General features: G+C 42.7%; 1 protein-coding gene across 1 annotated transcript; it reads right to left on the reverse strand.

Moving 5' to 3' along the window:
- Positions 1-758: 758 nt before the first annotated feature.
- PAK2 (p21 (RAC1) activated kinase 2) lies at positions 759-19,090 on the reverse strand (the record flags this gene model as incomplete). The annotated part of the gene is made up of 14 exons (XM_079539887.1): positions 759-845; positions 1,374-1,511; positions 2,063-2,259; positions 4,910-5,009; positions 6,497-6,614; positions 7,108-7,220; positions 9,487-9,535; positions 10,271-10,334; positions 11,070-11,202; positions 12,045-12,152; positions 12,421-12,452; positions 13,323-13,473; positions 13,980-14,080; positions 18,916-19,090. The coding sequence occupies 14 exons, from the start codon at positions 19,088-19,090 to the stop codon at positions 759-761; spliced, it is 1,566 nt and encodes a 521-aa protein (XP_079396013.1).
- Positions 19,091-19,648: the final 558 nt, after the last annotated feature.

The raw sequence follows: 19,648 nt of genomic DNA on the forward strand, positions 1-19,648 counted from the left end.
ATCCAAAGACTTGATCAATCATGAGGTTTCTACAAAGTAGCCACATCTTCGATTAATAGTCCACAGAGCACAGGCACATGAAAAGCATCTGGATACTTCTCTTCCCCCTCTCTCCACACGTCTTAAAAAGCAAAATATATCTCACGTTGTGATTTCTTGAGTAGCCCCACTATTAATTTAACAGTTGAGTGACAGCTAATTTGTATAAGGAAGAAGGGGCAAGATGTACCTTCACATCAGTCACATTTGCCGTGAATCTTGCCATCTGGGAGCTTACCAGAGCAATTTACAGGTAGAGAGGAGGAAGAGGAGAATGAAAGAGATCAGCTGGTAACATTAGTGCTGCTCTCTGAAAGCTTGAATCGGTCATTCAAGTACTAAAAGCACCCACAAGGGTACAATGAATGGGAGTTGTTACAGTAAAGTCATTAAAGCCCTTAAAACCCTGGGCATGCTAAGTGGCATTTCTGGGCTGTCTGGAGAAAAAAAAATATAGGAGAAAAAGGGTAAAAAAAAAAAAAAAGCCAGTAATTCAGTCCTCAATTCCTTCTGGACCCCAGAAAGGGATCGCTAGATTCACCACAATTTATGTCAGGTGTCTTCTGGATGAGAGTTGCTTCCCTTTTGCAGATGTTCCCCCCGCCCCATCCCACCCGCAAACCTCTTCCCTCCCACCAGAAGTGTAACAATTTCATATATTAAAAAGATTTGTAAAAAACAAAACAAAACAAAACCAAACGTAGGCCATGGCAATAACGTTAGCGGTTACTCTTCATTGCTTCTTTGGCTGCCAGGATCAGTGGCGTCAAGCTAGACAGAGGTTTGGCCAGTTTCAAGAAGGGATGCTGCCAGGAAGAAAGAAGCACAGTAAATTAGTGAAAGACAGTTTAAAAGCCAGTGTAAGGCACACATTCATACAGCTCTTTCCATCCTCAGATACAGAAAGCAGTGCAAATATTACCAGTGCTTCTAAAGGAACAGACCGAGTGGCTCGTAGCACTCATAGCCTGCATTTAATCATCCCTCCTCTTCCCAAAGCAGTCTCAGCCTTTTGCTTTCCAGTAAGGCTTCCTGCTCAAATTCCTTCTCTCAGTCCTATTCTGCTCACTTTAAAGGCTCTATTACAGTGAATCACCAGTCATTAGATAGTGTGGCAGAACGATGGCGCAGATTACTGCCAGAAAGACTTCAGAACAGCCAGTACAACCTCTGATGACAGTGGTTCCTCCCAACCTACTGCCCCCTGAAGTCCTTCCCCCTCTGCTCAGAGGAAGACACAAGACAGAAGGCAGTGTTAGTCTGCAGTGCCTTTTAACACGCTTACCTTAAAAGTGGCCTCTGTACCTCAGACTCTGAGAGAAGCTGACTCTTACCTGTAGCAATTCTTTGGCTGATCCTCTTTTCTCAACATCCATCTCCAAACATCGGTTTAAGAAATCCCGGAATATTGGGGACAGTTTCTCAGGGTTCTGAAGCTCTGGTGTGCCATTAGTTGCTATCAAATATAACGCCTGTAAAACGAGGAATGTGGTACAGCCAGCTCAAGCCTTTAAAAGATAACAACCGACCGGCCTAGAGACAATATCTCAGTCTAGATGAGTAAGAGTCTGCAGTCTATCCCAATGAGATGAAACATTTTAAGAATGTCACTTACAGCAAGTTGCAATGTATTCTTGCTAGTAATAAAATAGCTTTCTAAATCTTTTGGCAAGTTATTCAAGAGATACGTCTGTATATCTTCCAGAAGAAAGTATCAGACTGACAAAGCAGCATGTTTCATATCCTAATGGATTTACCTTTCCTAAACTAAGGCAGAAGACTGAATTCCAAGTCCAAGGTTTCAGTTACAAGAAGGTACAATCTGCACTTATATTCTGAATAGAGTGCAAATTCAAGACAGCAGTCATCCATTGGATGGAATTTCCTTGCACTACTGAAGCTCGTTGTCTGTGGGCTTTACTTTTTAAGGTAAGGTAAGACGCTGTCAAGAATCACACTGAGCCTGCTGAGATTCACCTGATAAATGCTCACAAACGGTCCTAGCCATGTCTGTATTTCTTACCCTCAGGGGGTTTTCATTGAGGTACGGGGGTTCTCCTTCCACCATCTCAATAGCCATGATGCCTAGGGACCAGATATCCACTTTAGGGCCATAGGCTTTCCGTGTGACGACTTCAGGAGCCATCCAGTAAGGAGTTCCAACCATAGTGCTGCGCTTGCTCTGCTCTGGGGTGATCTGAGCACAGAAACCAAAGTCGGCTGTAGGATAACAGAATTTAAAGAAGTTACCTTGGTGCATCCATGGAAATGGACTTCTTAGTCTTCTCTATTACTACACACATACGTTACTCCTCCACACTCGAGGGGCTTCTGATGGAGGGGGAACATTTTTTCTCCCCGCCATATTCTCCACATTACAAACTACAATGTGCAAAACACACATAAAACCTTAAGATGTTTAAGCAGGGCAGACTTATGTGGGAAAAAGGTAAAGCTTTCTGTCCTCTCAAAAAGGGACATAAGTATTATCCTGTACAAGAATGGTATTTTGCCCAGTCCTTCCTTCAGTTCCTAGACTGGTACCAGCCAAAAGAAACGAAGCAGAACAGCAAAGGCAACTCTTCTGTGCATGGTATACACTGCCTAAGCTAAAAAAAAAAAAAAAGTCAATCTACAAACCATGGATTCTGCCCTGCTAAACAGATGTCATTTCTGCAGCTACTGAGTTCAGCGTTTCACAGCAATTTGGCCATCAAATACAGGCACTACAGCTGACAGAGACATGGAAACTCAGAGGAAGGAGCCTGGACAAGCAAACCTTTCCACAAGGTAACTACTTGAAGAGAACAACCACACTCAAGAAAACAAGAAAAGTCACCTATTCCTATAGCCTTCAGGTGCAGCAGCAATGCATGTTCCATCATGTTACTTTATCCAGCTGCAGCACTCCCACTTCCCAGGCATGTAAAGCATCAATAAGAACACAGTTAAGGCAGGAAGAAGATTTTACTTTATTATTGACACTAAGTTTAAGAGAGAGAGAGAGAAGGAGAGAGAATTTTAAATTTTGAATCAATTTTGAAGTGTTATGCCAAGCAGTACCAACAAAAGAGCCACAGTTCTCAAAATGCTAAGTTGTACTAAGAGGACAGTTTAATTCAGAACTATCCCACCCCCACTGTCAAAGTGCTGCCTGGAAAAGGAAAAACAAAAAAGAAAAAACAACCCTATGGAAGCTACTGAGTTCCTCACCAGCATTTCTTTCAGTCAGGCCTGTTGGCAGGTATCGTGCCCAATTCAACACACAGCCTACTTCAACAAACACACCAGAGAAGCAGCAGCAGTGTATGCCTCCTGCTACCAGCAGGGCCTTCAGCACCATCCCACCAGCCAGGAAAGACAGGCAAGGTGTAGATCCCAGTTTAGCCAGTAAGTATCTGCAGGCATTAATAGTGAGGGCAGCTTTACAGCAGCCCCTTTTGTGGGCAGGGCATGCGTCTTTAAAGCTCCCACTGGCTGCTGCTTCCTTCCACAAGATGTTCTCTCATCATCATCTAACTGCTTGACACCCCTTCTGAGACTCAGGCAGTAGGCAGGCAGACTGGCGTCTTTTCCTGCTGCAGATTCCTCCAGAAAGGGAAGAGCTTGAAGTAGATGCAGCTTCCACCCTCCACCTAGACAGCTGGTAGAAGCTCTATAAACACAGCCAGAGGGCTAGCCTTACCACAGCTACAGTACCTCCCCTTTACCCAGCACGTTTTCAGAGCCAACTCCTGCTTTCTCTCCCTCCATCATCTCTGCACAGCCTCTCGGAAGCAGTGCTTTTCCCCCACAGGCTGCTCCCTGTCCTCTCACCACACTTCTTTGCATTGACAGCTCTGATTTTTGAACCTTCTCCAGGTGACTCTACTGTAATCATTCACTCTGGTTTCTGAATCCATTCTGTTTGCTCACAAACACACAACTCCTTTAAACAAACAAACAAACTCCTACACAAGAGAGCAGAGCATCCAACAACACTGCTAAGCAAGCCAGGCTGCTCGTAATCTTTCTTCACACTCCATCTCATGACCAACAAGAGACTGCAAACCATCTGAGTAAGGAATACTGCTGAGATGTGTTTTTATGGCATTGCAAATTCTTACTCAAACACATCCCTTAAGTTTTTGGTTGTTTAATGCTGTGTATATTGCTGTATACCAAGAAGTCAGATCACACACCTCTCCCAGCATTCCTGACAGCCACTTTATGTAGTTTCAATGTTCTTTTTTTTTTTCTGCCACGTTTACACACACCAGAAACTGACTTACTAAAGACAAGTTCATGCATGCATGACAATTACCTGAAAAGTAAGCAGTTTCTTTAGCCATTTCATGATTTTATTAATGAAATTGTATTATACTTTCAGTCCAAGAAAAGGACACCCAGTACAAGTGCAGTGTAAGACTGAACTGCAATATAAACTGTTAATAATATCCAACTTTTGTGTTAGTGACCTTCTAATGAAAAGGGCAAAACATTAAAGGCAAGTCACAACAATCTGAAAAGATCAACACAGTAACTGCAGTTTCTTGCAACTCTTCTCTTGCAATCATTTCCATCTTTGCATCACTGCATGCTGCCAGTTACTTCATTTACCAAAAGGCTCACATGACAACAGGCTTGCTTCAGCATCCTTTTGGAATAATACTCTCAGAATCTTAAGTATTAGGGCCCTCAGCACTTCCATACCAGCTACCTGCAGGTTATACACTTTATAACAAGGAATTAGTTTCTATCATTCATCTGCAATAAAAAAAAATCACCTCAGATTTCCCTGTCAGCTCTCTTCCTACCAATGCAGGCTCACTAATGCAAAGCTTATTGGGAAAGTGAAAGCAGAACACTGAAACAACAGCCTGGTACTCACTTAGTTTAACTGATCCATCCATCCCTAGCAGCACGTTGTCGCTCTTTATATCTCTGTGGATGACCTGGTTGGCATGGAGGAACTCAAGCGCTTGCAAGCACTGGATGGGAGGGGAATAAAAAAAAAGAAAAAAAAAAAGAAAAATTTAGCATATGGAAATGCAGTTTCTGTATCTCAACATCAATCCCAAAACACTGCTTTAACTCATAACCAGCATGGAAGAAAAAATGCTCTAAGTTGTTATTTAAAACAACCAGCAGAGGAAGCTCTTGTGCTAAACAAATACATAAATTCATTAAATATTCTGCAGATCCCTAGAAGTCAAAGATAACTGAACCACAGCTTCTCTGCTACCTTAACAAACCCAGAAATCCAACCATCATCATCACAGATGTTCACTTTGCTACACGACATTTCCACAAGTGGAGGAACTGCACTGTAAGAGACTAAATGAGAGCCCTTCAGCATGAAATTTCACCAACGGGAATGCTTCATTCTCAACGTGGAAGTAACCACTGTGACAGAGAATTATGAATGTCATCAATACTGTTTTTGCTCATTTCTAGATTAAAATCTTTCACACGCAGTTTCTTCGTAGAAACGTAATGAAATTTACTTTTGCAGTTTGAAAAAAGGCCAAAAAAAAAAAAAAAAGTATAAGATATTCTCTTTTAACGTAAGCAAAAGATTTTGCATTTGCCACTTGTGGCACAGCTGTAATCCCCAGCAGGCAGCTTGTACCTTTGCTTGGTTTAGCAAAGCAGTACTCATTTACAGAATGGCAGGTATCTGGCAGTGTGGGCAGCAGGGTTCTCATGAAGTACAACAGCTCAATATTCAACTTTTACCTCTGAAAAGATTACTGTAAATAGTCTTTCTCTGCTTCCAGCTCTGGTTTCTCAGGAAATCATTACCTGTCCATACAAGTTAATGTAATGTAAAGTTTGTTTTCCATCCCCTCCCTTTGGATGAATCATCAAAAGCAGATGTCATGCTCACATAGCCAAGTGGGGCTTGGAAAGCCTATGCTTCTTCTGCACAGCAGATAATACAATTACTTCTTCCTTTGCCATAATAAGTCAAGCCTGAGCTAGATGCTGGCACTCTGACTGAGGTCAGAAGTCACCGATAACTTTTCCATCATCACACATTTTTAACTCTCAAAATCATACTTAAAATTTCTCCAGTTAGAATTTTCTGGAGAATTATTTTCCTAGCAGATCTACAAAGAAAGCAGAACTACAGATTTACCATGCAATGAAAACAGCTGCTAAAACAAGACAGGGACAGTCTGCATCAAGTTCATCTTCGTTTGCCCCAGTATTTAACCCAAACAGCCAGCTCAAAACTGGTGCCATTCTTCTGTGTTCCAGGTTGCACACACAGTTTTATGGGTGAGATTCACTTTGTTATTTTCCACGTGTCTCTCTGATTTTAATATTGAATCGTGCTCTTAGTATCACTCGCTCTTCCTAACTGAATGGATCCAACAGCAACTGTTGCAATTACTTGTGATGTACGTGCACCATAAAACCTCTGTGAGCAGAGCACACTTGCATTCCTCCACTCCTCAATTTCAATACTCACTTCTCTGCAAACAGCAGCAATCTGTGCTTCATCCATACATGTTTCTGTGACCACATCTGTTAGTGAGCCTCCAGCTAGATACTCCATCACCACAAACAGTTCATCTCCTACGAGGTAACTGCAAACACAAAACAAACAGCATGCCCACGTGCCATCAGGAGAGACTGAGAACTGAAAAATGACAGCTAAGAGCACTGTGACTTCTGGTCAAGGAAATGATTCACAAACACTTCGAGAGGATATATAAAGAAAGCTGATCTCTGGCAGGTAGCTTGAAATGTTTATGCTGGCAATAAAAGCCCTCTGCTTTCTAAATGGGCAGGATAACACCCTACATCACAGCGTTTTCCAGCTGTACTCTTGTCCACCACTGATGCACAGCTACACACAGCACTGTGTTCAAGACAGAAAGCTTCATACTGAACTGTTAAGAGCACTCCTTATAACAGATGACTTTAAAAAAATTTTTTTTTTTAAATGACAATATAAATATAGCCTCATTTGTTTTTAAAGACCCTGATAAACAGGAAGTCTGGGTCTATAACTAGAATATCAAATTGAAACTTCTGAAACCCCTAGGCATGAAGGATCAGCCAGCTGTCTTCATTTACCTGTCCAGGAAGTTGACTATGTTGGGGTTCTTTAGCTCCTTCATTACCAAGATCTCATTAATAATCAACTCCTTCTTGGGCTGTTTCTGCAGGTTTATCTGCTTGATAGCAACCTGACAAGGACAAAATGAAACAGCAATCACTCAAACTTGAGTATCAAAACCTTGCAGTCATTCTTAATACAGCAGAAGCTTAGAAGAGGCGAGAGATTCCATAACAAAATTAGGGAGTTCAGCACAGCTTGTTTGGCAGCTGGCAAGCTGACTTCTTACTAGCATACAACTTGAAAGAGTACAACTTTATTAGCATACAACTCATACTGATAGCCAACACCTTATTCCAGCAGCTGAAACAATCCAAAACCTTCAATCTAGCAAAAGCCAAAACAGATAGCAAAGGAAACTTTCAGGAGATAAAAAGACAGCTGCCTAAATTCATAACAGGGCTAAAGCAGAAGAGATGCTTGTAGCTACTTAGAGCTGTCACCCAAAGCAAGGCAAGCAATTTTTTTTTTTTCATCTTCTGAATAGCTTAGTGTTTGGGTCTGAGAATGCTGGAAGACAGAAGGAGCTGCAAAAATCATTATGGACAGAAAAGATCTATCGAACAATTCAACAGAGAAAGCACTGAAGGAATAAGATGTAGCAAACTATCAAACAGGGAAGTGAGAATGTTCAAATATACAGCAAGATAAATAGTTTCTCAATGTACAAGTAAAGGAATTAGCCTGAGAGAGAACTCAAAATCAGAGAACCGAAATGACCTGCCAGGAAGCTGTACACAGGTACTGGTGTAGTCAAGGAAAGGAGAATCATCAGTTGTCTGTAGTGACTGTCATAGGGAAAATACTGTCATGAGACATACCACTCTACAGAGAAAGAAAGCCCAGAAAAGCCTCCAAGCAATTAAGACAATAACCTATTCCAGAAAGAGAAGGGAAGAACATTCTTGACCAAGAAATAAGCTCATTAGATTATGTATTCCAGACTTAAGAAAGATTTAAAAGAATTGTTAACCCAATAACTGACACAGTCTTGCAGAAACGATCCCTGCATATAGCCAAAGGCAGCAAAACAAGAGAACATGTGGCATAGAATCACAGACTGAGAGTGGAAGGCACCTCAGGGCCACCCCTCTGCCCGAAGCGGCTGACTGTGAGCAGCCTGCTGAAGGCCTTGCCCAATGGAGTTTTGAATGGAGATCTCAACGAGCAAGGATTCCACCAGCTCTTTGGGCCCCTGTTCTATGTCTGGTCACTCTTTTCTAATTTCTAATATCTAACTTTACCATTCTTTAAGGTATTGTGTGTGTTACCTTTTGTCTTGTCACTGTGCATCTGTAAGAGCAATCTATCCTCCTCATTCCTACACCTTTCCCCCCTAGAGAACTGAAAACAGCAGTGAAATCCTTCTTTGAGCTTCTCACACTGGACAGAACTCTCAGAGCTTCCTTCTCTCCCACAGACATTAAGCACTGAGGAAGTCAGACTATGGTATCAGTTTAACACATGAAGACAGAGAACACAAGCAATCAATTCTTAAACCATCTGTTTAACAGGACAGAGAAGCTCTAAGAAAGGAAGTAAGGCCAAACCTTCACTCTGCAGTAAGAGGACATGAAGTGCTGCAGGGTGCAGGAAGCACATTAAGAGACAATGTACCAAGAAACTGAGAGGCTTGCATTTATTACAATGTAATATTCTACTACAGTACTGGTAGATGTGGTTACTGATGAAAGGGCAATTATGTACCAGCAACAAAACGAACTCTTATTTTCAGACTTTCCAAGGAAGATTAAGGAAAAACTAAAGCATTTAATTCCCAGTGTTTTAGTTCTGGGGAATTAAGAGACTGCACCTGAATGACAAGGATGCAGAATTCTGTTGATGTCATCATCTTTACTACGTGAGTTTGGAGGCATCAAGCAGTGAAAACAGAGCAGAATGTGGAGAGGGCATTTTAATTAAAAGAAAAAAGATGGGGACAAGCTATTTCCATGTAGATAAGGTGCATCGAATCACCTCTACCAAAACAGGACTAGAGGAGAAGTATTGAAAGACCAGATGTTTTATCTCTGAAAATCTAGAGTATTATTGCCACCAATATTTGAAAGATAAACTGTTTTCAAAGCACGTGTCTGGAACATCTCACTCCCTGTGCTCTACACTGGAAAGGAAAAAAAAAACACCTCTATTTTTAGCTCTCATCATCTGATTACTACAAAACAAGGCACACACTGTTACAAATGACCATGACATTCTTTTGGGAGGTAATAACAAAGATTGGAGCCACTGAAAGAAATCCAGCTAGATTATTTCAGCCACTACAGAACATATTTATAGGAAAAGTACTTTCAACGCCATAAGCATGGGAATCTTACCTCCTGCCCAGTAGCCACATCAATAGCTGTGAAAACGGTACCTGAAGCCCTGTGAAGAACAAAAATGTTACATGCACCTGAACAGACACTCACAAACAGCAAGTTGTGTCAGTCTGCAAAGTTTTAAAAGCTTTATAAAAAAGAAGGTGTTAAAAAGAAGCAGTATCAGAGAAGTGTCAGCTGGTGCAAATTCATCAGAAGTACTCTCGTTTATGAGCCAATCTGTGCCTCCTGAGCTCAGCTAAGGCCCTATAATTTGTGCTGCTAACTGCAAGCGGAAAAGCTGAGAAGCCCTTTCTGCAGCATGTATTACTTCTCATCTTCCTCCAGGGGAAACCCTTTCACAAACACAAAGATATTTGGAAAGCATATAGCATGAGTCAGCTACATGTAATGAAAGCTGGATAAGCTAGAGTTCGATATTTTTTGCTCAGAACACTGCACACAGGAACACTAGAGCAGTAAATCGGTCAAGGTAACGTTGTTAGCTTAGCACACAGGAAGCCAACCAATGTACCCTCAAGAGACTCAGTGGTCGTATTACAAAATGGTTGAATGCATCTTACTGGAAGAGGACTAAATACACCCAGAGAGCTGTCACAGGGCTTCTCAGTTTTTGCAATTCGGAACTTCCAGCACTGTAAAGCACCCATCATCTTTTTATCAATGCCTAATAAAGCCAACGCTTCTGCTGGGCTTCAGAAAATGGCCACTACCTGACAGAACAGCACACACTGCCTTTAGAACCAACTCACAGGGAATAAAAGTTGGGAACAACACTTACCCCTGCCCAATTTTTTCATATCTGGTGTATTTTTTCTTGGGATCGCCTATGCTCACAATAGTACCTAAGAAAAAAAAAGAAAAACATTACCTCACAGAATCTTACCATGGGTTTTGGAAACGTTCTCTGCTGTTGTAGCACAGCCAATTTCTGCCAGCTCATGGTAAAAAAACACATCAATCCCACTGCTCCCCTTCAGCAAGACTGCCTTGGCCAAGAGACCTCCAAGAGCGGATCAGCACTAATAGCACAGAACAGCCAAAGGCTCCTGGTTCAGTTCACAAAAGGCCCAGCTTCAGACAATCATTCTGCTAGGCTTTACTCTTAACAAGACAGATCATGCTATTTCCCATTATCTCAAGTAATAATAGTCTTCTACATAGCAAAAACCCCACATGAGATTATGACAAATCCACTAGGTTAGCTTGCTCCAGAAACCAGTCAGTTCCTGACTAAAGCACAGGAACATGACTGTGGTTAAAAATTATCTTCAAGAAGATTACGGAACAAGCTACAACAGAAACAGAATATTTTGAGGTATTATGGATATACTATACACGCTGATAGCAGTGTTACAACCAACCTTTAAATTAAAGTTCTACAATCCTTTTTACCCAACAGACCTCCAAAGCACTGAAACGTCTGCATGCAGCTCCTCCCAGCTACTGTCTGACACAACACCAACCAAGCACAGTATTCACACAACCCTACACAGAAATAAGGGTCCAGGGAAAAAGCTTAATGACTGCTGCCCCAGAAATCCTAAAGTCTTTGCTTATCTGAAATGAAAAACACCTACGTAGTTTCTCCATGATCTCTTCATCTGACATTTTGGTCTTCTTTTTCTGCTTATCACCTGACTTTGTCCCACCATCAACAGAAGCGTCACCAGCTGGTGCAGGGATGGGGTCAATTACAGACCGTGTATAAATCTGTTTTGAGGAGATAACATTCACTCATTTAAATTGTGCATTTACAATCACAGACCTTCAGTTAAAAACAATCACAAATTTTCCAAGATCTCTAAGCACCACTTTACTTAACAGCTTGGAGGCAGAACTTAGGCATTGTATTTCAGTAAGACAAGATGCTGACAACCCAACTGGCCTCTGAAAGAAAGATGCAGACTCCTTCTGCCCAGAACAGATGCTTGGAGATTAACTGCCACAGACAGACATTTTTGGGGTTTTCTACTTGCTTATTCTTTGCAACCTATGATAGCTAAATAGTTGAAAGGGCCCTTCCTTTTACTTCCTTGCTGCAATTTTCACCTTTCACGGAATAGGAATCAATACTGGATAGTGAGGACAACTACCCCTAACAAGACAAAAAAAGATCTGTGCTTTAGCATGAAAAGCATCATTAATGCCTGGGAATTTCCCAGTTGTCCCCAGTCCCAGGGATTTTCTTAGAGCTTTATTCTGTTTCCTTCTGAGCTGTTCAATAGCCATACATTTGAAAAACAATGCAAGTTCACAGCTGCAAATGACTACTGCAGCAATACCAAACTGTAGCCTTATCTCATCCTGCAAGTTTAGAAATGTCATTTCAGTCTGTGTGAAGCAGAATCAGCATCAACTGATGAGTACAGATAACTCACATGTTTGTGCTCCTGGGGTGAAAATAACAGAATAGCAGTATGTACATCTACCAGGGTCAAACGAATCAGGGAATCCTGAGACTTAGCAAGCTGGATGGGCAGTTCAGGATAATCACAAAAAACAAAAAGTTCTGTGAAATGCAGGTTAGCACCATAAGTTGTATCGCTTCTCACCGATTTCGTGTGATCTGGGCGCGGAGCAATAATAGGAGGCGGGGCTTCTTCATCATCATCATCATCATCTGCCACAGCTGTTGATGGCTCTGAACCTTTGGCATTGGTCTGCATTTTTTTCCCCAAAGTTCAAGAAAACACAAATACAAACAAAATTGTTTTCCTCGCAACGTTAAATATTTGTATTTTGTTTGGTTTTTTTGTTGTTTGTTCTCCTATAAAGTATAAGATTATTCTTACTCACGTCAAAAGAAAAGTACAGGTTGATTGGTATAAGCAACCTATTACAACTGATATAAGATTTGGTACACAGGAAAAACAGGAGACCTGCAATAAATGTGCTTAAAACGACACAGCTTAAAGTAAACTCACTCACCGTTGGTGTTCCTGAAGGGAAACCATCTTTTTCTAGATAGGAAAAAATGAAAAAGACAAAATCCTCAGAAAAAATCATAACAAGTAAACTGCACAAAGAACAGGGATCACTTCAGATTTCTTCATTTCTCAGAAAACAAAATCCGACAGTAATAAATAAAGAAAGCAGTACTGCACTCTATCTCCAAGCAGAAGGAAGTTTCCAAAGCAGACAGCACTATTTGTTTCCCCACTTGCTCTTCACCTCACCTGGACACAGTTTTCCAAACTCAGTACTGCCCACCACACACACGCCCCCTTGTCTTACTGAGATGTGAATTAGTGATTAAATAGAGATGTGTTCCACTAGCTGCATTTTGAGTCAAGGATGAGGACATTACAAAGCCTTATTACTAAGTTATTTTCTGACTGCAAGTCCTTTGGAAGGGAACTGCATAAAAGGAACTGTGTGCATTTGTAGGACAGTTGCTCTAAAGCCCCATCATGTAGCTCCTGACCTAGAGCAGTAACTTATTTTACATCTTTGGTGTCATCATGTGGGTAAAAGGAACATGCAAGTTCACAGATAAAAAGCATCTAGATACACATTTCAATCACAGACCAGAGGAGCAAGTCTCCACTATGAAACCAGCTGATCAGTCACAGATCCCCAGCTTCTTAATGGGCTGTGCTTATGTTTGGCTGCTACTTTGAATTAACTGGTTCCATTTCTTTCCCTTTCCACTTAAAGTGGGAAATTTACTGGACAAAGACAGTTTCCAGTAAGCGTTAAATCCATCTTCAAATTTCTTGTTCCTTACTGAAAAGTAGGCTGCTCTTTCAGCATTTGAATCAGATTAACAGTTCACAAAGAGGAATGCCCAATTCCCCTTTCAGGATGCTTTGTGCATACTTGCATCTCACCTGGAGCAGAAAAGCTCAGATATTTCTGTTTTGCTGTGTCTTTGGAGTCGTAGAATTTCAGCACATCGAGTACCGCCTGAGGGTTTTTCTTCTGCTCTAACTTGGTGATATTTGAGGTCTGTAGCAACCGAGCCCATTGCTCTGGCATTCCCTGAAAGAAAAAGCCATTTAAAAAGCAGAACAAAAGCATAACATGTACAGCCTTAAGCACACCAAATTATGTGACAGAGACTTACAAAGGCGATGAAACAGATGAAACACAGCTGAAATACCTCCGGATGTCTCAGCACCCCAAGCACTCAGGGGCTCCAGCCCTTCCTAACACTGTGCCTTCCAGGAATATTCAGTTTGTCATGAGGAATGGGAATACAGAAGCACTCAACAGCACCAGCATTACAAACTATGGAAAGCGAACTGAAGAGGGAGGTTTCCTTCCCTGCAGCATTTCTTAAGGAAGGCTCTCCCAGGTGACAAAGCCCTGGATGTGATACTGACACTGCAGGAACACTAACAGGTCACAGTCTCGTTACTCTGTGTGCTTTATAAATACACAGTGTAATTATGTCTTCGATAAGAACAAAGAGATTAACTCTTCATTCTAAAACACCACAATGTTCTCTGTAGCACTGACCCACAGCTGATTTGTCAGCGACTTACAGTGAACTCTCCAGTGACAGCATCAAAGCCAACATGGATAGTATGCTCAAAGTCTGACGGCGGGGAGATTTCTGGTCGTTCCTTTTCCTTCTTCTTGCTTCCTGAAAATGCAAGGAGAGACCTACTGAGTAATGATTTACTCATTACTCAGTGTAAGACAGAGTCCCACTGTCCCCATTTCATATAAGAAATCCAAGCAAAATGAATGGGATGAATGCAACCATCATTCTTTTTGCTGGATGGCAGCATTTACACACACGACACAGGAGTTTGATATCTTCAAGTACAGACTTCATGTAACAATCACCAACTCCTTTCACTCAAATCACTGCGCTGTGGCAGGAATCAAATCAGAGATTACGAGCCCCAGAGCACAGGGAGCTCTGGAACACATGAAACATTCATTTCACAAGGGAAAAAGCTGACATTTTCACGTGGATTAAGAACAGCTCTAAAGGGAACTTCAGTTCAATCTCAGTTTCACCCTAAAGACAGTTAAAACTCAGTCGTCTCACTGCTTCAGTTCAAGGTAATTAATGCAAACTACGCCTTCCTCAATGAAGATAAAAATTGATAGCCTCAGACCAACTATGTAATTTAAACTGAAAGGGGAAGGAAAAAAATATAACAAGAAAGCAAATCTAAGAAACACCAGAAGCAGAAACAGATAATGAGAAGGACCACAAGCACAACCCAACCCACACAGAATTACGTTCAGATATTTTATAATGCACAAGGTTTGGTTTGGGAATTTTTTCCCATTCCCATTCCCTGCAAACTGTCTTCAGTTTCTGTTGAGCTCTAAATACCAACCCAGTTAGGCACCATTACGTTCCCTTTACTTAGTGAAAAGGTTCAAAGTTGGAAGGTTTCAGGAAACAAAGGCCGAGTCCTGCTTGCTTCCCCCAGGCAGAGGAGCTGCCGTTTGCTCTGCAGGAGACCTGACACCTGAGGCTTCACACTGCAAGGCAGAGCCCTGGCACTGAGCAGTGGAGCGTGTCTCATTCGATACTGAGAAAACAGCATGTTGACTCCTGAGAATGCCTATGGGCTCAGGGAGCAGAGCTGAATCAGCTGCATTTACAGTAGCATTTATGAAACAAACAAAAACTGTTTTGCTTTAAGAAATGAAAAGCCGTAAAGATTCATTACAGAAAAAGTACAGATAGAATAGGGCTTGCTTAGTGACTGTGGTTAAACGCTGCTGGGGCAAGTGATGGGGCAAGCTAAGTCACAGCACCCAGAGCCAGGGACTGTCCAAAATCCCCTCTTGCTGGCAGGAAAGGAAGGACGGGAACACAGGACAATGCTTACAAACGAAAAGCCATGTGGGCTGCCGCAAGCTGAACAATGCAGTGGAAAGACACAGCTATTATAAACAGGATATCTTTAATATGGCTGCACAGGTCGGAGCCAAAAAGCAAACGGACTGTCAAATGTTCTCATTTAACATCTTTAAGGAAAGCCGTGCTCCTTCCCAACCTTTTGCAGTTGTTTATGTGAAAGCAGGAGGAAGAAGAGTTATATTCCTCAGGAAGATTACTGTACCAGAGCACTTAACAGCTAGGGAACATGGCTTGGTGCTCAAATCATCCAGAATGTGCTGCACAAATAAACCCCATCCTCCCACAAATACACATCTCCCGAGTACACCAGGCAGGAGCTGAAACACAGCTCTGCCCAAGAGAACAGCAGATCAGAGACTTTAAACAAATGCAAGCAGCAAACTCCAGTCAAGAGGCAAGTCCGGAGAGCCATGCTTTGGCAAGACATACTTGAGACTCTGTTAACAAGGCCACTGTGAGGCCAGGCTATTTTTAAACCTCCAATTATGTTTGCACCACAGCTCTCAGTTTAAATGGGAATCCCTTTAATAAAGGGCAACGGTCATTTTGAAGCACAAGTGAACTTCGGATTTTCCCCATATGAAGCCTGAGCCTTTTGAAATGCATTAGCCATGCACTCCTCCTGCATCATCAACCAGTACCAATGCAAGGGGTCCCTGTGCAAAGCCTTGTATGGCAGCATGCTCCAGCAGGATGGTCTCAGCAGCCCAGGAGGCACTGGCAAACCTCAGGTCCCCAAAGCACAGCTGAAACCATGGGGCTCTGCTCTGAGTCTGCTGTCCAAGCACGTTGCATGCACGACCCTGGGGCCTGGGCTATTCCCTGCAGCACTCCTTCAGTAAGTTCTGCTCCAGAATAAACATCTCTGGGTTGAGAAGACTGCTTCGAAGCTTTCCAAAAATGCACACAGGTTCATCTGACTTCAGATGCTTGGCCAAGGAAATTCATGGCAATTAAGTACTCTAGTAAAAAAGATGACTATCTCATCACTTATCTGGAACAATGGAACTGGTGGCAAAAGCTCCCTGATGAGGTGATTTAAATGTGACTTTTTGCTGATTATTTCAGTACAGAACTAGCTCAGAGTTGGGGCAGGAGCCCTGCTTGTGCTCAGCCTGCTGCTTGCAGCAAGTGCCCCAGCCCACCTCCCATGGGAGGAGCTGAGGGACTCAATGAGACAGCCAGGAGGGACCCTGTGACATCAAGGGACAGAAGGCTGCAGAGCCAAGCCAGACAGCTTCATCAGCCCTGCACCACGTCTGCCCATCTGCATTAACAGCCCTGTACATCTCCTGGGAAGGCATTCCTTCATTTTTTGAAAAGAAGAATTTAATATTTTAGCAGTAATTGATTAATCTCTGCACCGGCCCAAATGCAAAGTTAGTTTGGAAGACTGTCTTGCATACACCCCAGCATACAGCTCACCAGCAGCAGAATAAAAAGCCACCTTTTCCTCAAACAGGCCTTTCCCATGGGAGTGCACATCAGCTATGCCAATGAACAAACAACTACCACCAACCACATTATCATACCATCATATCACATCATTATCAATCATTATTCACTGGAACAGGCTGCCCAGGGAAGTGGTGGAGTCTCCTGCTCTGGAGATGTTCAAGACCTGCCTGGATGCCGACCTGTGCGACCTGCTGTAGGGAACCTGCTTTGGCAGGGGGTTGGACTCGATGAGCTCTGGAGGTCCCTTCCAACCCCTACAATTCTGTGATACCACACAGAACTTTTTTTCAGAAGGACACTGTTTCAAATACTTTTCAACATCTAAAAGACAAAGTGGCACAACTTTTGCTGTAAGGACTTCTACTGTGCGCCACCAAGTATCAGTTGATCCACAGACACGCTGAACAAGCATGCAGATGAATGTTGGTATTTACAGTATCTACAGAACAAATTGAAGTATTCACATTTTAAAGCAATTTCAGGTGACCTTAGACAATGCCCCAACCACCCTCATGGCCGTTCCAGCAATGAATGAACCCACTGTCAAGATGGAAAGAGGAAATGTCTGAGGAGAAGTAAAGGCACTGTAACACTTTACAAAGCTCTCCAGCCACACTGTGCCTGCTTGCATTAGCAGCTCATTTCACAACACAAGCAAGTCTTACTCAGTATTATTAGTTCAGAGCACTTTCCTTCACAGACCCAAGTCTTGCTCTCAAGGTGTTGCTACCAGCCTGCACTTCCTTCTCACGTTTGCTTTACTGACTTACCTCTTTAAGGCTTTTACCTGTACCAGATAAAAAGACCACCACCTGTACTGCTGTCATGCATCCACAGCCTGTTGCTGCACAGTAAGTGACCTTGTGAAATAACTGTTCTGCTTCCAAAAGCCAAACCTTCCCATCCTCTGAAAAGGAAAACACGCCCACCATCCCCAGCAGCACCGCTGACACATTGTGGCAAGCTATCTGTGAGTGCAGGAAGCCTGCTGCAAGCATTTGCTGCCATTTGCTCACACAGCTGAGTGAGAACCAACACCAGCACTGGGGGAAACTCTTAGTGGAGTGAATGAGCTACCAGAGGAGCAAAGTCTCTTTCAGCAGACAAACCTGTGTCAGCACGTCTGAACCAGGCCTACCTAACACGTGCAGGAAGCCAGGAGCGGAACTGGAAAGCACTGAGAGCAGCCAAGTCTTCCCCGTGACAAGACAGTAATGTGCAACATCTTTCCTAACACTGACAGAACAATAAAACACACTCCTCTGCCTCAGTGTCTGCTCTTCCATAGGGAGCACGTCATATTTCTGTAACCCATTCCCACGTGTTTGTAAACAGATACACAGCTCAACTGGTCCCAAAATGCAGGACAGGGTGCGCTCAACTACCAGTGACAGCTGCTGAGTCGATCCAAAAACACAACTGATGTCAACATGCATTAACATTTAGTATTGACTGCTGTCAGGAATAAATTTTTAGAAACACTGAAGGGTACAGAGTAACAAAACACACTGCAGTCTCAGGTCAGGCCAGTAAATCTCTGCATGCTTCTATTCTAGCAGGCGTTAGAAGCCATTTCTACACAGAGGTAGATTTTCCCCTGCTGGCAATTAACCTGAAATGTGCAGTTACACAGATCTGATCTCTGGAGGAGCACTTCATTTTTCCCTATTCTCCTTCAAACACCCCCTGCTTTCCCACTTCTTACCTCAAAGGTACCACCTTAATGGTCATTAACATCAAGTAACTTCCAAAACAGACGGATGCTCAGTTTAAACTAAAAATCTGTTCTTAACTTAGCAAAATGGTAGGGAACATGATATGCAGGAATCAGAAACATTTATTAGGGTTGTTGAAAAATGCAGCAAACGTGACAAGTACCAGGTTGAGGCTTTTCTTAAGGACTTATTCAGTTTCTCTTCCTGAGCACTTCATCTTCAAGCAACCCAGGGCAAAGAGAAAGAACAGCTCACTGAACACACAGATCAAACTTCCTGCATTTTCTCTAATACTCAGACAGGCTGCAGTAAAGAAATTCCGCAATCTCACTTGCAGATTATGGACTCAAATGCATAACGTGCTACAAAACCTTGGAAGAAGAATAAAGAAATAGATAGAAAATTGAGGCATCTTACCTTTTTCAGTGCTAGAGAATATGGAGATGATTTTATTCCTAGGTTTTCTCTCTTCTGGTACGGAGGGCAGAGGTTTCAAGCTGTGGTTGGCAGACAACGGGTCCTTTCCCCCATAACTGCTCATCCGCACAGGAGGAGCTGGTGGCTTGTCTTCCAGTTCTCCGTTGTCAGACATGGTTCTGAACAGCTAGTGAGGATTCTGAAACAGAAATATTGGTTAAACCATATGAAGCAAGAACGGAAGACAGAAACAGAGCATTTCTTTCGTTGGCCAGTAGGGAAAGGAGGTACAAATTCATCTTTGAAAAGCACAGCGAGCGCTGCATTGCTCAGCACTCATGCTTCCCTCAAGGAAGAGCTCCTTTCCTCCTCCCTTCTGGCTCCCCACTCCCACCCTGGGCCACCCCTTCACAGGGCAAGCAGCAGCACTTGTGGGATGCAGTGACAGGCTTCTCCAGTGATAACACCGAGCCAGTCAGAAAGAACAGACAGTTAAGATGTGCATCAATTCCCCAGTCTGGTTCGCTAACTGTTCACATCAAGGCTTCATACATGCAAGTGATAAAGCACGTAAGGACACCAGTGTAACCTAAGGGCAGTTCTAGCTCAGTGCTTCATGCTACAGACTCCTTTCTTGTCATTTATCTTGTGGAGAGCAGAATAGCTTATGTTTAGAGCCATAACACACCGTCCCCATTAAGCAGAATCAAGAATATCTCTACCCAATTTACAC

Source organism: Tetrao urogallus (assembly GCF_951394365.1).
Source record: "Tetrao urogallus genome assembly, chromosome: 9".
In the NCBI taxonomy this organism is placed as follows: Eukaryota; Metazoa; Chordata; class Aves; order Galliformes; family Phasianidae; genus Tetrao; species Tetrao urogallus.